This window comes from Panthera onca, chromosome E1 (genome assembly GCF_046562875.1).
Source record: "Panthera onca isolate mPanOnc1 chromosome E1, mPanOnc1 haplotype 2, whole genome shotgun sequence".
Classification (NCBI taxonomy): domain Eukaryota; kingdom Metazoa; phylum Chordata; class Mammalia; order Carnivora; family Felidae; genus Panthera; species Panthera onca.
Window position 1 is genome coordinate 40,035,031 of NC_138352.1, and position 23,159 is coordinate 40,058,189.

Sequence of the window (23,159 nt, forward strand, 5' to 3'; positions counted from 1 at the left end):
CTGGCCTAAACCTTTAATAAATGTCATTATCATGAAAGACAAAGGCTAAGGAACTGTTTCAGATTAAAGAAGACTAAAGAGATACTATACTAAAATATAACATAGTGATCATTGGATCCTGGCCTGAGGGGGGATGGTGGTAAAATTACTATGAAGGAGGTTATCAAAACTTTTGAGTTGAGTCCATAGATTAGATGATGATGATGTGTCAGTGTTGAATTTCCTGATTTTGATCATAGCATTATGGTTATATAAGATAATCATTTTTGGAAATTGTACATTGATGTACTTAGAACTAAAGAGACAGGATGGCTGCAGTTTACTATTATTGTTTACTATTATTCAGGAAGAAACATGTAAATATATAGAACATATGATAAAGCAAATGTGGCACAATGTTAACAATTGGAGACTCTTGCAGCTTTTAAGATTGAAATTATTATTTTTTTTTTTTTTTCTATTGAGAGAGGGAGAGCGAGAATCCCAAGCAGGCTTTGCACTGTCAGCGCAGACTCGACCTGGGGCTCAATCTCACAAACCCTGAGATCCTTACCTGAGCCAAAATCAAGAGCCAGATGCCTAACTGACTGAGCCTGGTGCCCCTGAAAAAATGTTTTTGTTTTGTTTTGTTTTGTTTTTTAATTTTAAAATAGGAGGGCACACTGTGGTGGTCTAGAGTGAGCAAACAGCATATCTGCTTGATACGCTGTTTTCAGGAAAGTGCAAGCATATCTGGCCTCTTCTGGTCATTTGGAGTTATGTCAGGGTAAACAAACTCTTCTATTACAATACAGAGAACTACATAGTGAGTTTCTTAATTTTATCAACTGCTAGTCCGTGACTTTCAATCTTTCCTACACATTGGAATTTCTCAGAGAAGTGTAGAACAATACTAATATCTAGGACCCTCCACCTGAGATACCCTGACTTCATTGGTCTGGCCTATGGCCTGGGTGTGGGGATTTTTTTAAGCACCCCACATTTTTCTCCTGTGTAGCCACGATTGAGAACCATTGCTGGCTGTTAGCAGTGGTTGGTAGATTTGATTAGTGGGAGGAGGAAGAGAAAAATAGAAGAACTTGTATGTATGAGATACTTTGTGCCCTCTTGGGCTCTCACCCAACTTCTTCCCTCTCTTTATTTTCTATACTTCACAAAAACTATTAGCACTTTGTCATTAATTATCAGCTTTTTTTCTGATTGTCTTACCATTCTGAAATGGTATTTATTTCTTCTTTTGTTAACATTTTGTGTGCTTTATGACCAAGGTATTGTCTATGTTGACATAAAAATGTATAATTAAAAAACTCCCCTAACTCTTCAAACCTTCTTTTGTAATGAGTCCTGGTAACCTTTTTTTATTCAGGGATTTGTAAAAGTTTGAGACCTACAGATTGAATCACGGCTGGGTAAATACCACATTTTAAAAAATGGATAGACTGTGTTCCTTTTACTTCCTGCAACACCCACCAGAGCTGCCACTGGAACATATTCTTTAAGTTTATGCTAGGATTGGAATAGTTTCAGTTACATCCTGTTTTGATCCTTCAGCTCCTGCTGCTATTCACAGTTCAGACTTTTGAAACCCTGTGGCTTGTCCTTTACTGTTCCTAGAAGTAAATGATGGGAACCCTGAGAGCTGGATTTGGCAGCTGAGGACTTGATGGAGAGGAGCATGACTCTAAAGGGCCCAGCTTTCCTGACTGCTATTTTTGCAGTTGTTGATTAAATAAAGCTGATTTTTGTAGCATTAATCTGTTTGCCTTGTTGGTAGTGGATTTTAATGTCACAAGCCTTTTTAGTGGTCAACTTTTATGTTTCTTACCAGTTTCATCCTTCCCATTGAGAGGCTTTAATAGATCACAGAATTTGCTGTCCCCACTGTTTCTGTACTGATGAATGAAGTCTGGTTAAAATGAACATCAAGCACAGTCCTAGAAATGGAGGAAAATGAGGCAGTGTTGTTGAAGAGTTTAAGAGTACAGATGGAAGGTTGAACGGGGAGTAGCCAATTTCTCTTTCATAGGCTTAGTGGTATATTTTCTTCTTTCTTTTATTTATTTATTTTTTTTTTATTTTTTTTTTTTTAATTTTTTTTTTCAACGTTTTTTATTTATTTTTGGGACAGAGAGAGACAGAGCATGAACGGGGGAGGGGCAGAGAGAGAGGGAGACACACAGAATTGGAAACAGGCTCCAGGCTCCGAGCCATCAGCCCAGAGCCTGACGCGGGGCTCGAACTCACAGACCGCGAGATCGTGACCTGGCTGAAGTCGGACGCTTAACCGACTGCGCCACCCAGGCGCCCCTCTTCTTTCTTTTAAAACCGGTGGAAGATTGTTACCTTTTCTTTCAGCGCCAGTTTTCTGAAGATAGGTGAGCCTGGTCCTTAAGATAGTGATGATATCCCTGGCATTTCCCAGTGTGGGGCCTGAGTACTCATTCAGGATTGTGCCTTTAGAAATGGTTCTGGTTTGTACCATTCTTGAAGCTTCAAGATTATCATTTTTGTTAGATCAGTTGAATAGGATGGGGCCTTTAAAGCCTGTCAGCTTCTTAAAGTGCTAATTAGAGCAGTGATTCTCAGCCCTGGTTGTGCATTAAAATCACTTGGAGAGGGGCACCTGGGTGGCTCAGTCGGTTGAGCGTCTGACTTCGGCCCAGGTCACGATCTCACGGTTCGTGAGTTCAAGCCCCACGTCAGGCTCTGTGCTGACAGCCTGGAGCCTGCTTTGGATTCTGTGTCTCCCTCTCTCTCTGCCCCTCCCTAGCTCATGCTCACTCGCTTGCTCTGTCAAAAATAAACTTAAAAAAAAAAAAAAAGAATCACTTGGAGAAACTTTAAAAAATATGAACCTAAGAGTTCTGTTTGACATGCTGATTTATTTGCCCCAGAATAGAGCCTGAGCATTGTTATTTTTATTTATTTTTATTTTTTTAGTGCTTATTTATTTGTGAGAGAGCGCATGTATGCACACACAAGTGAGTAGGAGAGGGACAGAGGGAGAGGGAGACACGGTCTGGAGCAGGCTCCAGGCTCTGAGCTGTCAGCACAGAGCCTGATGTGGAGCTCAAACTCACAGACTGCGAGATCATGACTTGAACTGAAGTTGGACGCCCAACCGACTGAGCCACACAGGCAGCCCGTTATTATTTTTGAATACCTCCCAAGTAGTTTAGTGTCTAGCCAAGGTTGAAAACCTCTGGATTCAGCAGTCAGGAGACACAGTTCTAAGGGCAGCTCTGTCACTGACTCACTCTGATCTTTGAGCCTTAGTTCTTTATCTGTGAAGTTGAGAGTGGGTGAATGAGCTGATATCTAGTGTCTCTTTGGCTTGAAAACAGATTTGTGAACCTGTTCCCGTGCCTACATTTATTGTTTCCCTTGGGACCTTGAAATTCTGATGGAAGATCATCCCTCAGACGCCGTTCTCTCCCCTGTGTAGTAAGATATGAGATTTGCTTTTTCCCCACTCCCACACTTCTAAGATCCGGATTGCAGCTTCCTCTCTGGCATAACCTAAATGATGGTATCTTTATCAATGGTCAATTAATATTCTAGGGATTTGAATTGTACCTATCCTGTAATTTTTAAATCCTCTACTTCAGTTGCTGCCCTGTCTCTGGTCACCTGTCATGTTATTTATTACAGAGTGTAGTATTTTGCTCTAGTTTTCTGGTCCTAGGATCTTACCAATTTGTTCTCTTTTCTTGTAGGAGAAATCTTTGAATTGAAGGCTGAACTCAACAATGAAAAGAAAGAAAAGAGGAAGGAGGCTGTGAAGAAGGTGATTGCTGCCATGACTGTGGGGAAGGATGTTAGGTAAGGGTCATCACTCCTGCTGTTGGTCACTTTAGACCCATACCCTATTTTATGGCTTTTACTGCTTTTCATTTAACTGTTGTAAACAAAGAACCTATAAGAATGGGTTTGTCCCACTGAAAATCACAAGGAAGTATAGTTGCTTTTACGTGAACTCTGTGACTTTTTTTTGAAGAATGAAACCAGTTTGATTTTCTTGCGTCCAGATCTAGCATAAAACCTCCTGAGAGCTGGCACAGTTACAGATCTGTTGCTGAAGTAGTTTTAGGAGATGATAAAAATGTACCGAGAAGCAGAAGCTCATATGTTCTTTAATTGGCTCGAGCCAATGTTCTTAACTCTACAACTCTAGAATCAGTTGCTGAATTCAAGATGAAAATCAACGTTAACAAAGTCTGTTTTCTCACCCTCTCTGCTCTCCCCGTAATGCAGCCAGACCATTTGGAAATAGGTACAGATTATCCGCAAGCCCCTGAGGATTCCCAAAATCCTTTCGGGGGATTTATGAGGTCAAGGCTATTATAGTAATACTTAGGTGTTATTTGCCTTTTCACTGTGTTGACATTTGCACTGCTGATGCCTTAGTGCAAATCAAGGTAGCAGTGCCAAACTGTGATAGTAGTCATTGTATTCTTCATCACCACTTACTTCCAGGAAAAAGGGCAGTTTCACTTAGGGCTATTCTTCATTGAAGCATTAAAAGTGTATTTTATTAAGCCTTGAAATATGAGTCAGGTCTTTTTAATATTCCATGCGATAAAATAGCAATTATGCATAAAGCACTTCTGCATAACATAGTGTGATTGGTTGACCTGGAAAAAAGCCGATTGTTTGAACTGGGAATACCATTTTTAAGTAAAAGAATGATTGACAGACAAATTATAGTTAATCAGATCTTCAGTATTTGGGAGACATTTTATCAAAAATGAACAAAGTGAACCTGTCACTTCTAGAGAAAAAAATTGACAGATCCATTTTGAGCTTTAAAGTAAAAATTAGATTGTTGGAAAACTTGTATCTCTCATTATGAGCTTGACAGCATCCCAATACTTAGAGACTTTTCTGATGAGATTGGTGGTGAAATGAATTAATGTATTATTTACTGTTCTCTGATGAAATGTGTCATTGGGAGGATCTGCATAACTCAACCAATATTTTCTTTTTTTTTTTTTTTTTTTTAAATTTTTTTTTTTCAATGTTTTTTATTTATTTTTGGGACAGAGAGAGACAGAGCATGAAAGGGGGAGGGGCAGAGAGAGAGGGAGACACAGAATCGGAAACAGGCTCCAGGCTCTGAGCCATCAGCCCAGAGCCCGACGCGGGGCTCGAACTCACAGACCGCGAGATCGTGACCTGGCTGAAGTCGGAGGCTTAACCGACTGCGCCACCCAGGCGCCCCTCAACCAATATTTTCTAAATGACCAGTGCATAGATCATAGAAGTATCCATGGGTAAAAGATCCATTCACATTAAGTGAAAGAAGATAGATCTTATAGCAAGCAAGTTTAAAAAGTTTGATATGGTTTCAGATTCCACATTGTAGCTGACTTTTAAGCTGATTAATGTGTGTGCTGAAAAAGACAAAAGAGAAAAAGCCTTTGTCTAGCTTCAATGTATCAAAGAATATCCAGTTATCTGAAAAAGCTGTTAAAATACTCCTCTCTTTTCCAATTAATATATGTGTATGATTTGCTTCTTACACTTCAGTCAAAACAACATTCTACAGGGGTGCCTGGGTGGCTCAGGCGGTTAGGTGTGCAACTCTTGATTTTGGTCAGGTCATGATCTCACGGTTTGTGAGTTCAACCCTCACATCGGGCTCTGTGCTGACAGTGTGTGGAACCTGCTTGTTATTCTGTCTCCCTCTCTCTGCTCCCCACTCACATTCTCTCAAAATAAATAAATTAACTTAACAAAAAAAAAAAAAAAACAAACCCAACATTCTACAACAGGTTGAATGCAGGAGCAAATATGAGGTCATTGCTTAACAACAACAACAAAAAAACCAACATTCTACAACAGGTTGAATGCAGGAGCAAATATAGCTGTCATTGCTTAAACTAGACATTAAAGAGATTTGCAACATGTAAAACAATATCGTCTTAATTTTTTAAAAAATACAAATTTTTTTGCTTTAAAGTGATATGTTAATATGAAATGCATTTGTTATTTTAGAACTTTTTTTAGTGTTTTATTTTTGAAAGCGTATGCACATGCATGCAAGCTGAGGAGGGGCAGAGAGAGAGGGAGATAGAGGAGTCAGAGCAGGCTCTGCAGTGAGAGTGGAGAGTCCGATGCAGGGCTCGAAACCATGAACCGTGAGATCATGACCTGAGCCAAAATCAAGAATTTGAACACTCAATTGACTGAGCTACCCTGGCGCCCCACATATCATAGTTTAAACAAAATGATAGTAGATATCTTTTGGCCTTCATTGTATTTACTATCTAGTTGAAGAGACCCAAAATCTGAAAACTTAGGGAGTAATAAAATACGATTTTATTATTAGGAACTAGAGTATACATTAAAGGCAATAAGAGTTCTACAAAAGAGAGATACATGTAAATAGGAATAGTTGAAGAACACTTCTCGGAGGAGATGGGATTTGTGCCGTGCCTAGATAGCTCAAAGAGGCAGAATAAATAGAGCTGAGCTATTCATAGGTTATCATATTTCATTCTCCCCTCCAAGTAACTTCACGTTCAGTGCTGTGAGAAAGAAATACAATGTGAGCCCCATATATGATTTAAAGTTTTCTGATAGCCAAGTTAAAATAAAACATAGATGAAATTCTAATAATATATTTTATTTAACAGTATATCGAGTATCATTCCAATATGAAATTTAAAAATAATAAAAATTATTAATGAGGTAATTTACATTATATTTTTCATACTAAGTCTTCAAGATCCAATGTGTATTTTATATATACATAAATATATACGTATGTGTATATGTATATGTGCGTGTGTATATATATACATATATATATCTCGTATGTATATATATCTCATATATATATATATACACTTCACATCATAGTTCAGACTAGCCACACTGCCAGTGAGTAGCTACATATGACCAGTGGCTACCATATTGGAAAAATCAACTTTCTAACTTTATAGGTTGATACTTAACAGTTTTTACCTCTAGAACTTTGTTTTTGACCAAGATCTTTTTGATCTTGGGCAGGTTGTTGGAATTAAATTACTCAGGATCTTAAATTTACTGTTGGTTAATGTGTCACATTTGTTTGTCAGTTTTTAGTTGTTTTGCCCATGAGTTATTCTAAGAAATGGAAAGAACATTCATTTTGGGGGAATGTTAATTAGTGTTTGTTGAGTATCTACATGTGCTTGAAACTAGGTATGTATATTCAGATTAAACAGTTTGCCTTTCAGAGCAGAAGTCATTGGTTCGTTGGAGATAAGGTGGATTCTTTGACTTTGCTGTCCATCTTCCTTTCTGTAAATAACTCTTTCTGCTTATTGTGTGTGTGTGTGTGTGTCCAGGAGCTGTACCATGTGACCAGTTATTTCAGCCATTCTCCTTTTTGTAGAAATATACTGACATTTGCTTTCTGTGTACTTGTAGTAAGATGTTCAGAAGTATTTAGAAGTTTTACAGTACTTTGATAAAGCTTTAAGGGGAAGTTTAATTGCTAATCACTCATAAAATTATAGTTCACCTATATTTTAAAAATAGAGCTTATATGTTAAAATCCAATAAGCTCACCTTCTAAACTAATGATGCCACTTTCCTTTGGCTTTACAGGAAAGTAGTAAATCATGAAATGACTTGAACTTGGAAAAAGTGTAAACTCCTTTTATATTTGAGGAAACTCGTTTTCATTGTCTGAATACGTAATATTAAGAATAAAGAAATAGGGGCACCTGAGTCGCTCAGTTGGTTAAGCGTCTGATTCTTGATTTGGGGTTAAGGTCATGATCTCAATAGTTCGTGGGATCGAGCCTCTTGTCGGGCTCTGCACTGACAGCATGGAGCCTGCTTGGGATTGTCTCTCTCCCTCTCTCTGTGCCCCTTCCCCACTTGTACGTGCTCGCTTGCTCTTTCTCTCAAATAAACTAAAGAAAAAAAAAAGAAATAAATTCCACTAGAAGGGAATCAGGACGTCTTAGAAAAATGACTGATTTTAATTGTAAGATTAGAAATGAACCAAGTGATCCTGGATGGAACATCATGTCCTACCAGAAAGCAAGGAAACTGGTGAAAATACAGGGTCACATCCCAGGGACTCAGAAGCGAACTGAGTAAGTTCTCACTAGCCAGGGATAGAAGAATATGAACATTTAAAAAATATAGCAACCATAGTGCGTTGAACCTACAATGAATTGATATGTAGAATTACTATTAATTTGTATATGTGATAAAGACTGTTTTTTTAAAAGCAACATTCCAGGGGTGCCTGGGTGGCTCAGTTGGTTAAGTGTCTGACTTTGGCTCGGGTCATGATCTCACAGTTTGTGAGTTCAAGCCCCGTGTCGGGCTGTGTGCTGACAGCTCAGAGCCTGGAGCCTGCTTCGGATTCTGTGTCTCCCTCTCTCTGCCCCCTGCCCTGCTCACACTCTGTCTCTGTCTCTCAAAAAGGGAGTAAACGTTAAAAAAAAAAAAAAAAAAATTAAAAGCAACATTTCTAAAAGGTATGTCCTAAAATATTATATGTGAAATTATATGATGTCTAGGATTTGGTTAAAAATAATCCAGAGCAACTAGATGGGATAGGGGCAGGGAGGGAAGGAGAATGGATTGAGGACATGTATTAATACTTGTTTATAGCTGGGTGATGGATATATTGGGTTCATTATACTGCTGTTTCTATTTGTTAGGAATTTTTGTAATGAAAAGTTTCGTAAAAACTCTATTTTTAGAGACTTTCTTGAGACCCAGGGTTATAGTTTCTTTAGAAATTCATCTCAGTGAGATAATTATTATTGCTGTGGGGACATTTGTCCTTGCATCAGATCACTTTGTAAAATAAGGCCATTTCTTCAGGTTCTATCCATTGGCTTGACACCAACATCTTTTCATTTTTCTTTTCTCTTTTCTCCTCTTAGCTCTCTCTTTCCAGATGTAGTGAACTGTATGCAAACCGACAATCTGGAATTAAAGAAGCTCGTGTACCTTTATTTGATGAACTACGCCAAGAGTCAGCCAGACATGGCCATCATGGCTGTCAACAGCTTTGTGAAGGTAACATTTCCCCCAGGGACTCAAGACCAGTCTCTTCTGTCTCAAGTAACCTTTTTAGAAGTGTTTCTTGATATAGTTAATGTCTGCATTGCAAATAAGCAACCTCTGTTCCAAAAGAGGGCCTCTGGAGAAGTACTGGCACTGACTAGGAATGTTCGTGTTTTTAAGCCTTCTTTATGCCAGCATTTGTCATCCAATTCAGACCATATGGAGAGCTTTCAGTTAGCTGGTCTTGGTGTCCTTGCCAGATGGAAGAAGAAAAGCAGGTGAAGAAGCCTTAATGTTTTACCTACCCAGGCTGACAAAGCTTAGGTATATCATTGCAGTTTCAGTAACCTGGGCTTTATCTAGTTTCTCTTTGTAAAAATTATGCTTATGAGTTAGAAGTAGTAGAAACCACAGGAACTACTACCTCTGTTTTGTCTTACTTAATAGGTCTTAACACTGGATTAATTTTTTTATTATGGAAACTTTCAAACATAATGAAGTAGAGGAAATCGTATTATAAATTCCTACCCATCTTGTAGTTGCAGTAGTTAATAACCCATGACCAGTCGTGTTTTATTTATTCTCCCATACATGTTTTCCTGACTCCTCCTCATTTTCCTACTAGATAATTTTAACGTAAATCCCAAACATGATAAAGATGAAAAATAATTTCATCCTTACATTTGTCAGAATAAGATCTCTTTTTTAAACATAACTACAATTTTCACATCTTAAAAAATTGACCATTAAGAAATTTCTTATTATTAAACATGCAGTCATAGTTTTCCTATCATTAGATTTGATGGACATAATGAGGCTGTACCTATTAAAAAGTACATATTTTAATATTTTATATATATGTATGTATATATATATATATATATATATATATATATATATATATGGTTTTTTGCTGTTTTTTCCCCTTTGTTGGGAATTTAGTCTGCATTAAAAAAAAGACAGTATTTCTAAAATTAGCTTTTATTAAACTGTTCTGAAAAATAAACTATATGCTTTCTTTCTTATGGAATTTTTGTTCTTTACCTGTGTTTAGCTACATTGTACAAAATCAGAGAACATAACATTCTGTCTGGTGGTTCATAGGTGGACTACATCATTGGAAAGATAATTTAGTTTACTTGTTTTGTACTTTGGTGTATACAAGGTTTAGAGTGTTTAAAGAAATTTTTTAGCATAGTGCAATTTAAGGAGTATTCTATTTGTACTGTATTTGGAAGCATTTGCTAATAAAGGAGAATGTAGGAGTGCCTGGCTGGCTCAGTTGGTAGAATATGCAACTCTTGAACTTGGGTCCATGAGTTTGAGCCCCATGTTGGGTGTAGAGTTCACTTAAAAATAAATAAGTAAATAAGTCCCTCATTTGGGGGAAAAAAAAAAAGGAGAATGTATGTTAATTGGGATCTTGGAGGGCTCTCTCTGCTGCTTAACTCCAGGAACTTGGGGCAGGCCCAAACCAGTTTCTCTCTCCTTTGCTTTCTTGGCTGTAGGCCCCAGAAAGTCCCAACCTATTTTCTCTCTACTTGATACTTGCAGACTGGCTCTGGAGTGGAACACATCTTTTCAATTCCTCATTTTTTTCCTATTGTTAAGGCAGGTCCACTAATAGCCATGGGGATGGTATTACCAGCTCACTAAGGTGCTGCCCTTCTGGGCATTTCTTCACTGTGTTTATAAAACAATTAAATGATTTTCTAAGCTAAACTCTTAAATAGGCAACTAAGGTTTGTACTTAGGAAACAATAGCATGGGATGATTTATGTTCTGATATAGAATGTGACTGGAAGCTTACATTAAGGAAATATTTTTTTGTGGTTTGTATAAACTAGACTTTACTTTTAGTTACCATGTACACCTACAGTTGTCAATGATTTTTTTTTTTTTTTTTTTTTTTTTTTTTTAAAGGACTGTGAAGATCCTAATCCTCTCATTCGGGCCTTGGCAGTCAGGACCATGGGGTGCATCCGGGTGGACAAGATTACAGAATATCTGTGTGAGCCCCTCCGCAAGTGTTTGAAGGATGAAGATCCCTATGTTCGGAAAACAGCAGCAGTCTGTGTGGCAAAACTCCATGATATCAATGCCCAAATGGTAGAGGATCAGGGATTTCTGGATTCTTTGCGGGATCTCATAGCAGATTCAAATCCAATGGTAACAAACTTCTGCTTTTATAAAGAGAATAGTGCTTAAAATGGGTCCCTTTTAAAAAAGCATGTTTAAAACAAATCTTATGTTTGGGACATTGAAACCTAGGTTAGCTATGGGAAGTATGAATTCTGTGTGTCCCTCAGATTATCTGTCTCACACTGTAGGTGTTTCTGAGGTGAAAACCAACTACTAAAATACCAGGGTCTTAAAGCAAACCTTTGCATCGTACCTATCCCTGTATTTGCTCAGCAACCGGTCCTTTCATCATTTTTTTAAGAGGATTTTACCTTAAATTGATAGCAGTTTTTTAAAGATGATTTCTTCAGATGTTTGTGGTCTTTTCTAGCATTGTGGCAGTAGAAACAAAGTTATATTTATTGCTTAGTGATTTTTATGCATTCTTCTACAGGAAAATTCTAGGACAAGATTCTCTTTTGACAACTAACGTTTTAAACATTTGGTAGCTAGGAGTGCCTGGGTGGCTCAGTCGGTTGAGCGTCAGACTCTTGGTTTCAGCTCAGGTCATGATCTCACAGGTTGGTGAGCTCGAGCCCCACATCAGACTCTGTGCTGATGGTGCAGAGCCTGCTTGGGATTCTTTCTCTCCCTCTCTATCTGCCCCTCCCACGCTTATGCTTGTTTGTGCATGCGTTCTCTCTCTTTCTCTCTCTCAATAAATAAATAAATAAACTTAACCAAAAAAAACCTTTAAACATTTAGGAGCTGGAAAACAACTTAACACCTTAAAGTTTGGAGTACTTTTATTTCTCATATTAACATTTTTAACTTTGTCCATATAATGAAGGGGAGAAAGTCCCAAGTGGTATGTTGAGTCTGCTGGTTACTGGAGCTCATTTGAATTCAATGATTGGTCAAAGTATCATTGCTGAGAAGATGAAGGAATATGGCCACCTTTTCTCCCCTTTTTGCCCAATACAATATTTACTTAGAGGTGAATAATTGTGAGTTAATCAAATGAGTAATCTTTGAATATTTTTCTTGTTGTTGAACTTTCTGGAATTTGCCTTGAAATAGACATTGCCTCTCACTTGCAAATTACCCACTCAGATCTCTGCTTTGATATTTCATTTGGTTCATCTTATTCTTTGAATAGCCTTGGCTTCTGTTTATTCTCCTTCAAGTTTAGTATCAAGGTCAAAGGATGAAGCAAGCCCCACTTTTTTTTAGGGTACTATGGTACTTACTATCATCAGGAATCTTTTTAGCAACCTTCTAGGTACAGAAGTGGGTGCAGATATGGATGTGCTTAAACTATGACTTCTGATAGGATGTCACCATCAGTAAGAAGATTCAGCCTTTCCTTTTTTCCACCTCAAGTAAGATCATGTGACTTCTCCCCCGCTTTTTTTTATTCCATACAGGAAGAAATTTATAGGGGCGTCTGGGTGCCTCAGTTGGTTGAGCGTCCAGCTCTTGATTTTGGCTCAGGTCATGTGATATCACGGTTCGTGGGTTTGAGCCCCATGTTAGGCCCTGCGCTGACAGTTCAGAGCCTGCTTGGGATTCTCTCTGCCCCTGTCCTGCATGTGTGCTCTCCCTTAAATAAGTTTAAAAAAAAAAAAAAAAAAAAAAGAAATTTACAAGGCATTAGTATCTATGTTATAGACTGTGTAGTTGGTCCTAAGTTGTATTTTAGTGTTGTTTCTGAGTCACGGTTACTCTGAGCAGCTGTACTGGAAATTTTCTACCTGAGGACAAATGAGAAGATGAAAAGTATTTGGCTTCCGTGCTCCCAGTTTCAGGCATCCAGATGAATAGGGTATTGTGCACTCATGGAAACTTGTTAAATAGTGGGGCTAGGAATGTGGAGTGGAGTGAGGTGAAAATGAATTCTAACTCATTTAGGCAATTCCATTTTGGGGAGAAAAAGGCATTTTTACACTAATGTAAATTCTTCAAAGTAGAACCTACAAAATTAGATGATTAGGGATAGGGAGTAACTGATGGTTTAGTAAAGGCTTGCTTTTTCTTTTTTCTGCTCTTTTCTTTTTTTTGTACCCAAGCACTTAGAACTTAAAACTTTATCCAGATCAGTTGAGAGGGTGGAATGATTCTGGAACAAGCCTAATTTAACTTATTTTAAGTTTTCATTATGGAGGAAGGGCTGGTTTTGGCCAGATCCTACTCTCAAGTAACATGTATGCCATTTATTTATTTATTTATACTTTATATTATGGGAATTTTCAAACATATTCAAAATTAAAGTGACTAAATGAAAATGAGATAAGTGAAATGAATCCATTTACCATCATCAGATTCGGTAATTATCAGCATGTGCTAGGCTTGTTTTACCTGTTTTCCCCCATGTCATACCTACCTATATAAGTAATATAAACAGGCAACACATCAGTGGGTCTCTGTTTGAATTTAATATAACATTATATTAAACTATAATACTCTTAATAAAATCTCCTAATCTGTTTTTACTACAGCTTATCAGGAGGTGATTTCAGGGGATTTTCACAAGTTACCTTTGAGGAAACATTTAGAGAAAATTTAAGGTCACCTGGTAGATTTTGAGAAACTTTCAGGAGCCACTTTTGTTTACTGTGTCTTTATTGCCGATTTTCCTAGAGCAGGTGTCAGCATTAATTATCATTGGACCTATCGCTCTCTAAATAGAAAATCTTTTTGATTCTCGTCACATTTCTCAGTAGCAGAACTTTTCCCTTGATATTGTTCAATGGAGTGCTAGCAAGGCTCACAGGGTGCAAAATTTAAAATGGTACTCACATTCAGGTGCCAACTCCATACCTGCAGAAGCCTGAAAGTGGAGTGTCTCCTTAAGCTTGTGCCTTACTTGCCTTACTCTTGTTCTGGTCTTGTTTTACATACTCTTATTCAAATCATTTTTTGAGCTCTTCATGCTTGTTTTAGTGAAGAACTGAAAAGTTTGTGTTAAGATAGCCAACAGACACACATGCCTACCTTTGATCTCGAACCCATACTTTTCATCTCAATCGATGTCCTGCTTTTTGCCAAAAAGTATTACAACCGGCATTTAGACCACTGATTTTCCTTTTTTATCAGCTGGGTCAAATACTGTTGATAGGCAACAGGTGAGTACATGAATGTAAGGTTTAATAGCTCAAACATCTGAGAGATTCCAAAGGATTCTGATGACCATACATTCTTAGGAAAAGGGAAATTTAAACTTAAATGCATTCTATGCCAGATACATGCTTTTACTTACGATTTATTGCTTCGTTCTCTTATCTTCCCAATGCAGTAGAGGTTATTCCATGTTGAGATCAAGAAGTGTACACTCGGGAAATTATCCCAGAGTCCTACAGCTAGTGGTAATATAGCCAGGATTCTAACCTAGTTCTGAGTCCCAATACCCGTTATTGGTCACTGTCTTCATAGAGGTATGTCTATAATAGAATTTAAATGTGTGTATTCACACGTACACATTTAGAACTGTTTTATTGTCTCAAAATGGTTAAAATTTTGAATATATGAAGGCCTTTAATTATCTGAGACCTGTTTTACTGTGGAAATCCTCTCAAGCTCCTTACTCTGATGCTTGAGTCCTCTTCTGCTCTGGAGGGTATTTTGTTGCACTGTTTCAGAAGTTGTTCCACACGGTGGCAGCACTGCACCAGAAAATACTAGAATCTCTTGCAAAAAAAAAAAAAATTAACGTTTCCAGGGGGTTCTGCTTTAGTAATTTTCTTATAGCTCACTTCAGAAGGGCATCCTAAAGGTGAAAGCACCTGCAGAAATGACTTGGAAATCAGAGAGTAAAATGTTGATCAAGATCTGAATACTTTTGGGGTTATGTTGATTTCCAAGCTCATTCCTGGGAGTAGGGTACCTTGCTGCAAGTAATAGATTTGTTTTCATTTCTTGTCTTTCTGGGGGGGATCACACGCACTTCCTTTTCCTATAGTTATCCAATTTATAACAGTTAAAGCAGACTTTCAGTGAAATACTATTTGAAAGAGAAAAGATAGACTTTGAAGTAAAAAAATTCTCTTAAATTCTAGCTCAACGTCACTGAGTTTCTTCTTCTGTTGAATGAGGGGCGCCATTGTAGAAAGGCGTTAGGAGTATTTATTGAGCTGTGGTATAAAAAGTGCATATTCAAGGGGCACCTGGGTGGCTCAGTTGCTTAAGCATCCAACTTCAGCTCAGGTAATGATCTCACGGTTCATGAGTTTGAGCCCCGCGTCAGGCTCTATGCAGACAGCTCAGAGCCCGGAGCCTACTTAAGATTCTGTGTCTCCTTCTCTCTTTGCCCCTCCCCTGCTCACACTCTGTCTCTCTCCCTCTCAAAAATAAATAAACATTAAAAAAAAAATTTAAAAAAAGCACATGTTCAAGTGCTTGGCTTATGGGAGCTCATGAGAATGATGGCTGCTGCTCCTGTAACTATGAAATAGACATTAGACAGGGTTAACGTTATTGCTACTATATTAACTTAAAAGGTCCTGGTGCCGATGATAGCTGTACAAACTCATATAGTACAGTCTTTTCTGAGAGAATTAGAGCCAAACTTATTTTCAGATGCAGATTTTATTATTCATTATTTTGAAAGCAAACCTGTATTCAGAATGAGCAACCACTTTGGAGCTACAGGAGAATAGCTCCCATGACTTCTTCACAGATGTCAGAATTTTTTTATTTTATTTTATTTTTTTACATTTTATTTTATTTTTGAGAGGCAGAGAGAGACAGAGCACAAGTGGGGAAGGGGCAGAGAGAGAAGGAGACACAGAATCCGAAGCAGGCTCCAGGCTTTGAGCTGTCAGCACAGAGCCCAACATGTGGCTTGAACTCACAAATTGTGAGATCATGACCTGAGCCGAAGTCAGGTGCTCAACCGACTGAGTCACCCAGGCGCGCCCACAGATGTCAGAATTTTTAGAATTTCCACCAAATGTATATTTATAAGAAAAAAATGCACTTTTGGGTGATAGTGATTGTTTTGTAGCTTTTTTCCCGTACATTAGGATTTTCCCTCCTTTACTATGGTTTTTATTTTTTCCTCCAAGGCATTTGAGATATTCTGACTTCAGTTAGCATGTTCATGCTAGAGTCTGCCACTCCTGAGACTCCCAACAACCCCATTGCATGGTTGCTTTTGTTTGTGAACTTGGCTCTCCTGAGCCCCATTGGCTTAGGACTTTGCCCCTTTAATGTCTTCTAAACTTTCTCCATTCTGCTTCCATCAGTCACCCTGAGAACTGCCCTGGGAAGCCCACTTCCCTCTGTCCTGTCCTCTCTGCTAAAGCACAAATTACTGAATAAGTAGGAAACCTATTTCTGTTTGATGAGTGTTCTGCACGAGCAGTATGTTCTTAGAATAGCCTCAGCTTGGCCCAGAATAGCCTTTAGCAAAGGTTCTGGTTAAAACTGCTAGCATCTTGGGGCACCTGGGTGGCTTGGTCAGTTAAGTGTCTGACTTTCAGTTTTGGCTCAGGTCGTGATCTCACAGTTTGGTGAGTTCGAGCCCCGCATCAGGCTCTGTATTGACAGTGTGGAGCCTGCTTGGGATTCTCTCTTTCTCTCTCCTTCACTGTCCTCTTCCCCTGCTCACAATGTCTCTGTCTCTCTAAATAAATAAATAAACAAACCAGTTAGTTTCTTTTAATTAGAAATTATTCTAGAAAGCTATCTTATAAAGAGGCCTTATAAAAATTTTATAAAGAGGCTTTAACTGGGTTCATTCACATATATCATGCAAGTGAAAGACAAACAGAACCCACATTCCAAGGATCGACATAGGATGAGAAACCTCCAATGATCCGGTGCCAGCTCACAGGTCAAATGGCAGTCACATCTTTTTGGTGACCATCACCAGCATGTAGAAGCAGCGTGGTATTATGGCAGTGGATCTCAACTGGGAGCGATTTTGCTCCCCAGGGTACATTTGGCAATATCTAGGGCACTTTTCATTGTCACAGCTAACCGGAGGGATGTTGCTAGTATCGAGTGGGTAGAGTCCAGGGCTACTTCAGACATCCTGCAGTGTACAGGACAGCCCCCTAGAGCAACCAGTTATTCATCCCCAAATGTCAGTAGTGCTAAGTTTGCAAAAATTTGGATTATAGAAATAATAGAAATAGCATATAACCACGTAGGGCCAGAGTGGCTGCTGTTTTGAGTCCTGGTGTGGCTGCTTAATAAAAATGTTGCCCTTAGCAAGTTGTTTAAAATGAGCTTCAGTTTCCTTGTCTTTAAAAAGGTAATAATGCTTATTTTACCCAATTATTTTGAATATGAAAGAATAATTTAAAAATTTAAATAATGCCTGGGGCACCTGGGTGGCTCATCGGCTCAGGTCTTGATCTCAAGGTTCGTGAGTTCGAGCCCCGCATTAGGTTCTCTGCTGTCAGTGCAGAGCCCACTTGGGATCCTCTGTCTCCCTCTCTCTGCCCCTCCCCCACTTGTGCACACTCTCGTACTCTCACTCTCTCAGTCTCTCCCAAAAATGAACAGTAGGGGCGCCTAGGTGGCTCAGTCAGTTAAGCATCGGACTGCAGTTCAGGTCATGATCTCACAGTTTGGTTCCTGAGTTTGAGCCCTGTGTCGGGCTCTGTGCTGACAGCTCAGAGCCTAGAGCCTGCTTCAGATTCTGTGTCTCCCTCTCTCTCTGCCCCTTGCCTACTCATGCGTGCACGCGCTCTCTCTCTCTCTCTCTCTCTCTCTCTCTCAAAAATAAACATTAAAGTTTTATTTAAAGAAACATCAAAAAATTTTAAATAATGCCTGATATATAGCAAATATTTAATAAAACTGTAGCTATTGGGGAACAGACCTAACACTGCATACTTTCTGATTATTATAATTTCTATTTAGGCCTTAGAAAGTTGTGATTTGTTGTCAGTCAGTCTGAGATGGTACATATTGAAAAACTCAAGTCTCTAGATCACTTTGTAAATTTGAGGATTTTTATCAGAATATAAATGATGCCCTTGTGGGCTATGTTGTCTTTCAAAGATCAGTCTAGAGCACACAGAAAAACTTCATGACTTCATTTAATTTAGTATTTTCTATGATTTCTGTTATCCCTAAATGTATATTAATAAGTAGAGTTTTAAAGTACAATTTCATACGTAAGTAAAATGAGAAATACATAATGTTCTTCGTGCTAAAAGTCCATAAAGGAGTTCCGGAGCTGGTAGAATTTTAGGTGCATGTGAGAGTGCCTGTAGGTGGTAGGCATTTAATAAGAGTAATGTGGGAGGTAATATGTTCAGTCTGTCTGGGTTCCCCATGTGAGTAATGTTGTATTTGGTACCAAAAGAGGAGCGATTTCTGCAGGAATGGAGTAAGTAGAATCATTAGAGACTGCTTTGATATAAGGCCGATTGCCCAGCTCTTGAATCTCCCACTGGTTGATCTGAGTGTTGTTCTGTCTCTGCTTATAGAGGAAGTAAATGATTTTTGTTTCCTGTGTAATAAACTCTGGAAATCTTTCTGTGATTCTCACTTCTTTTTAAATCAGTTTTCTATCAGTTGTTACTAACTTATAGGTTATTTTTTTTATTCTTTTTACATTTTTTTAAGTTTATTTATTTTGAGGGAGGGAGAGAGAAACCCACGCAGGCTCCATGCAGAGCCTGATCTCACAACTGTGAGATCATAACCTGAGCCAAAATCACGAGTAGGACCCTTAACCAATGGAGCCATTCAAGTACCCCTGAGTTGTTGTTGTTGTTGTTGTTGTTCTTCTTCTTCTTCTTCCTTTTTTTTTTTTTTTAATAAGCTCATTTAGGGGGGATAATTTTAGAATAACAGAAAAGTTGCAAAGATAGTACAGAAAGTTCTCATATACTCTTCAGTCACTTTCACTTAATGTTAACACCTTACATAACCATGGCACATTTGTCAAAACTAAGAAATTAGCATTGGTACATTATTATTAACTAAAGTACAGATTTTATTTGAATTTCACCTGTTTCAACACAAATGTCCTTTTGCTATTCTAGGATTCAATCCAAAATACCAAATTGTATTTAATCACTTCTTTTTATAAAGAGTTGACTCACTCTGTATGAAAGTGTCTCAAAAACAGAAAAGTGCTTTGTAATTATGAAATGGTATCTTTTCCTCCCCCCAGTACTGGATAGCATAGTGGTTAAGACTCAGACTCTTGAGCCAGACAGACTTGGGTTTGTATGCTGGTTCTATCATTTCTTGGCTCCCTGGACTTCTTTCCATCCTCATCTACATAGTAGAGGTGATAAATAAAATTTTTCTCGTAGGGTTGTTGTGAACATTAAGGAGAGAGAGCTTGCAGAGCCCTTAATCCTGAACCTGGCAGAGAGAGCCCTCCATAATATAACTGCCATTTATGGTCCATATTGTATAGTCACTGTGCTGCTGAAGATTAATAAGTTTAAAGGGGTTGATTTTTCAATTGCACATTTATTCTTAAAAGATTTAGTTCTTTTGTATATGTTATTTATTTAAAAGCAGACATTGTTTTTAGGGTAATTCCGGGGGCAGCTTACCCACAAACGAAGCTAGGTCTGTTTACAGTGTTACTACACCATTGCAGAATTACTTTTAAAAGGTAATTTTTCCAGGAAATCCCTTTAAAGCAGTTGATCAGCAACTTCTTGAAAAGTGGATCTGTTGTACATAGTAATACTGAAAGATCACAGCTCATTCCTTTCTCAGTGTTCCCTTCAGGATGATCTCAAGGCTTTTAATGTGGCAGGGGGTTACTTTGTTCTCATAGGGAGATAACTGGTATGGTCATACATTTTTGGTTTGTGTTGCAGCTTGCTCTAGTGTAATTTCAGGGTCTGTGGGCCCACTAACCCTGATTGTTAGGAGTGCCTTTTGTCTATTTGTAGATACCTATTTGTGATGTGAGAATATTTGCATTTTGTCAGACCATATCTTAAGCCACTTTAAGTAATGAATTCTATTGAGTCTTATTTGTGAATCTTAATTGTTACCATGTATACAGACTTCCTGGTCATCATGAGCTGTGTTGACTCAACCAGGCAGACGTGTTGACTCAAGTTCCTTATTCATGGGAAGATGAAGGGGGAAAAATGGCACATTTTAGGATGTAATACAGTTGGCATATTATCTATTGGCATTCTGGACAGTGTGTTGGGTAAAAGTATGAGCTCTAAGTTTTACTTATGTGAGGGGGAAAAAATTAACTGGTACCACATACTCATTGTGTCCTTAAGGAGATGATCAGGACTGAAACATGCTTGGAAGAAATACATGTTGCCTTGTGCTTTCACATGTCAGTTGAAGCAACTCTATAAAGGAGAAAGCAAGATTATGTATATTTCAGCATAATAGATTTTGGTTAGTTATTATGCTTTCACTTGATTTCAGTCTTTAGGGGCACCAACCAAAAGGGTTGTAAATTGAACAGGAAAACTGAAGTATAAACCTGGATAGAGAGTATGTGACCTTGAAGGTCATTGCTGGAAATGGAAGTCCTCTAAATAGTACTTGAGTTAATAGGGAGAAGTCACGGTACTGGAAAGTGATGTCTTTCTTGGGTTCTGAGGCTATGGAAATGAAAGTGCAGGATGAAAGTCATTCAAAGGGACAAGGACATGTGTGAGAGATTTCTCGTAAAGGAGCTTCTGTCTGTGACACTCCAGTCCCACAGGAGATCTGGATTTCCCTTCTAGATTTCTTTTTTTACAGGATCATTTTTATTTTAACCCTACCTGCAGCTCTAGCTTGCTCCTTTAAAAAAAAAAAAATGAGGTCAAATTTATGTCCTTATAATTGATGCATATCAGATAGGGGTAGCTTATAAATCAGATTTTATAGCTGGATAGTAAATCCTGCCTCTTTAAGTGCTGTCAGGATATGATTATCTCTGAAATATATGAAGTAGAAGAATACATTTTTCTCCTTGTATAAATCTCCTTGTATAAAGGCATGTCACCTTTGCCTGGACATAATGCTTTGATTGTATTATCCTCCCCCACCTCTGATGTTTCTTTCCATTTCTCCCAGCTGAAGTTCACAGCTCCTGGAAATTCTGCAAATGCTGAACGCAGAGTGATTATTACTCAGAAACTGGAAGCAGACACAAACCTTGAGTTCATATTCGAGCACTATCCCTCGCTAGCTGTGTCAACTAAACAAGTCACTAACTTCTCTAAATTGATTTATAAATTCATTTTTAAAGCCTGTTTCCTTATCTGTAATAGGTGGATTTTGATAGCTACTACCTCAGAGTTGCTGTGAGGATTAATGGCACATAGTAAGTGCTCAAAACATTTCAGTAGTTACTGTTTTTTTTTCTCTTTGCGCAGCCTTATCTATTAGGTATGGTATAAAGTAAGTTAAAACACAATTTGCTTACCTTAAAAAAAGCTCCGCTGGCTCCAAGGGTCCATAAGGAACTATCACACTGAAGAGAAGTCTGTAGTTAAGGCAGAGAAAGATGTGTCTAGTATGGAGTGTGATTTTATATGTATCTATATGTTTTGTATATAAATGTGTATATAGATGTTTGTGTTTAATATCTGTATCTATAAAGTATACACATTACATTACGGGGTGGGGTAGGGAGAAGTGTTTAGTTGCAGTCATCCCAAGAAACACCATAGTTGGGAGGCAAGATGAATAAAAAAATTTTTTTACACTATGTATGCGTTCCTTTGTAACCTATATGCCAACTTTTTATAAATCCGCTAATGTACTGAGAAAACTCATTTAAGGAACCCTATTTATAATTATATTTTTAAAGCAAAGCTTCTTTAGAAATTCCTTTCTAGGTTGTCTCGCTGGTTCAGTTGGCGGAGCACGCAACTCTTGATCTCAGGGTTGTGAGTTCAAGCCCCATGTTGGGTGTAGAGATTACTTAAAAATAAAATCTTAAAAAAATATAAAGGAAAAAAAAGAAACTCCTTTTTTGGGAACTGTAGTTTTTTTTAAGATTATAGTTAAAAGGCTGTTCTCTTCCTGGCAGTGTTTCCTAAGAGAAGTGCCAGTTTTCCAGGGAAGAAATATTTGCATGTTAGTCTTAGTTCAAATTCAAAGTGATAGTTCAAGTGAAAGAGACCTAACCTTTGGGGTTTTTTTTTGTTTTGTTTTGTTTTTTTTTAACATTTATTTATTTTTGAGACAGAGCATGAACGGGGGAGGGTCAGAGAGAGAGGGAGACACAGAATCTGAAACAGGCTCCAGGCTCTGAGCAGTCAGCACAGAGCCGACGCGGGGCTGGAACTCATGGACTGTGAGATCATGACCTGAGCCAAGTCGGACCCTTAACCGACTGAGCCACCCAGGCGCCCCCCAACCTTTGTTTTAATACATGGGTATATTAAGGCAGTTACTCCAAGGGTTAGATTTTTTTCTTTATTATGTTGAATTACTGTTTGGAGAAGTCTTTCTGGAAAGAGGAAGTAGATCTTAAATTCTAATCTGTTATTTTTAAAGTTTATTTTTACAAATAGACAATATATGTGCTGTGTAAATAGTACAAAATTCCAAACAAGCAGAGTATAAACATCAACAAGTGAATTGTCCTGTTACCGTAACCACCCAGCTGCTGTCCTGAAGTCAGTCTTTTTTCTCTGTCTACTTTAGAGTTGGTGTGACTAGCTTAAGTTTCCTTTAGAGTGGGAGAAATGTGGCTTAATGACCAGAAGACTACTACTCAGTCCCTACAGGCCCACCGTAGTATGTTTCTGAAATCATAACAGCCTGTGAAGATTAGGAGTTGAGAGTGGAAAGACAGAACAGAGGAACTTGGAGAAGTTTTAGAGGAACTGTGGAATTTTGTTATTGGGGATGCATTTTTCTCTAGTTGGCCATTGGCTCAGTGACTGTTTGGCAGTAATCTCTTTTCTCAATGCAGGCCTTTCTAAATGTAATCCTATAATCTGGTCTCTCTGGATCTTTTAATGAGATTTACTTTTCCCTATTTCCTTTTTTGTTTTAATGTGATAATGAGTGGAAATTGCCTTATTTTGCCACCAGAACATATACTTCATTAGCCGCATTAT

General features: G+C 38.1%; 1 protein-coding gene across 1 annotated transcript in view; it reads left to right on the forward strand.

Annotated features, from left to right (window-relative positions):
• Positions 1 to 23,159, forward strand: part of AP2B1 (adaptor related protein complex 2 subunit beta 1) — a 130,343-nt gene that overhangs the window by 9,893 nt on the left and 97,291 nt on the right. Inside the window, exons 3-5 of the mRNA XM_078437458.2 lie at positions 3,717 to 3,822; positions 8,898 to 9,033; positions 10,945 to 11,190. Of these exons, the coding sequence (XP_078293584.1) occupies positions 3,717 to 3,822; positions 8,898 to 9,033; positions 10,945 to 11,190 (488 nt within the window). The remainder of the gene's footprint in view (positions 1 to 3,716; positions 3,823 to 8,897; positions 9,034 to 10,944; positions 11,191 to 23,159) is intronic.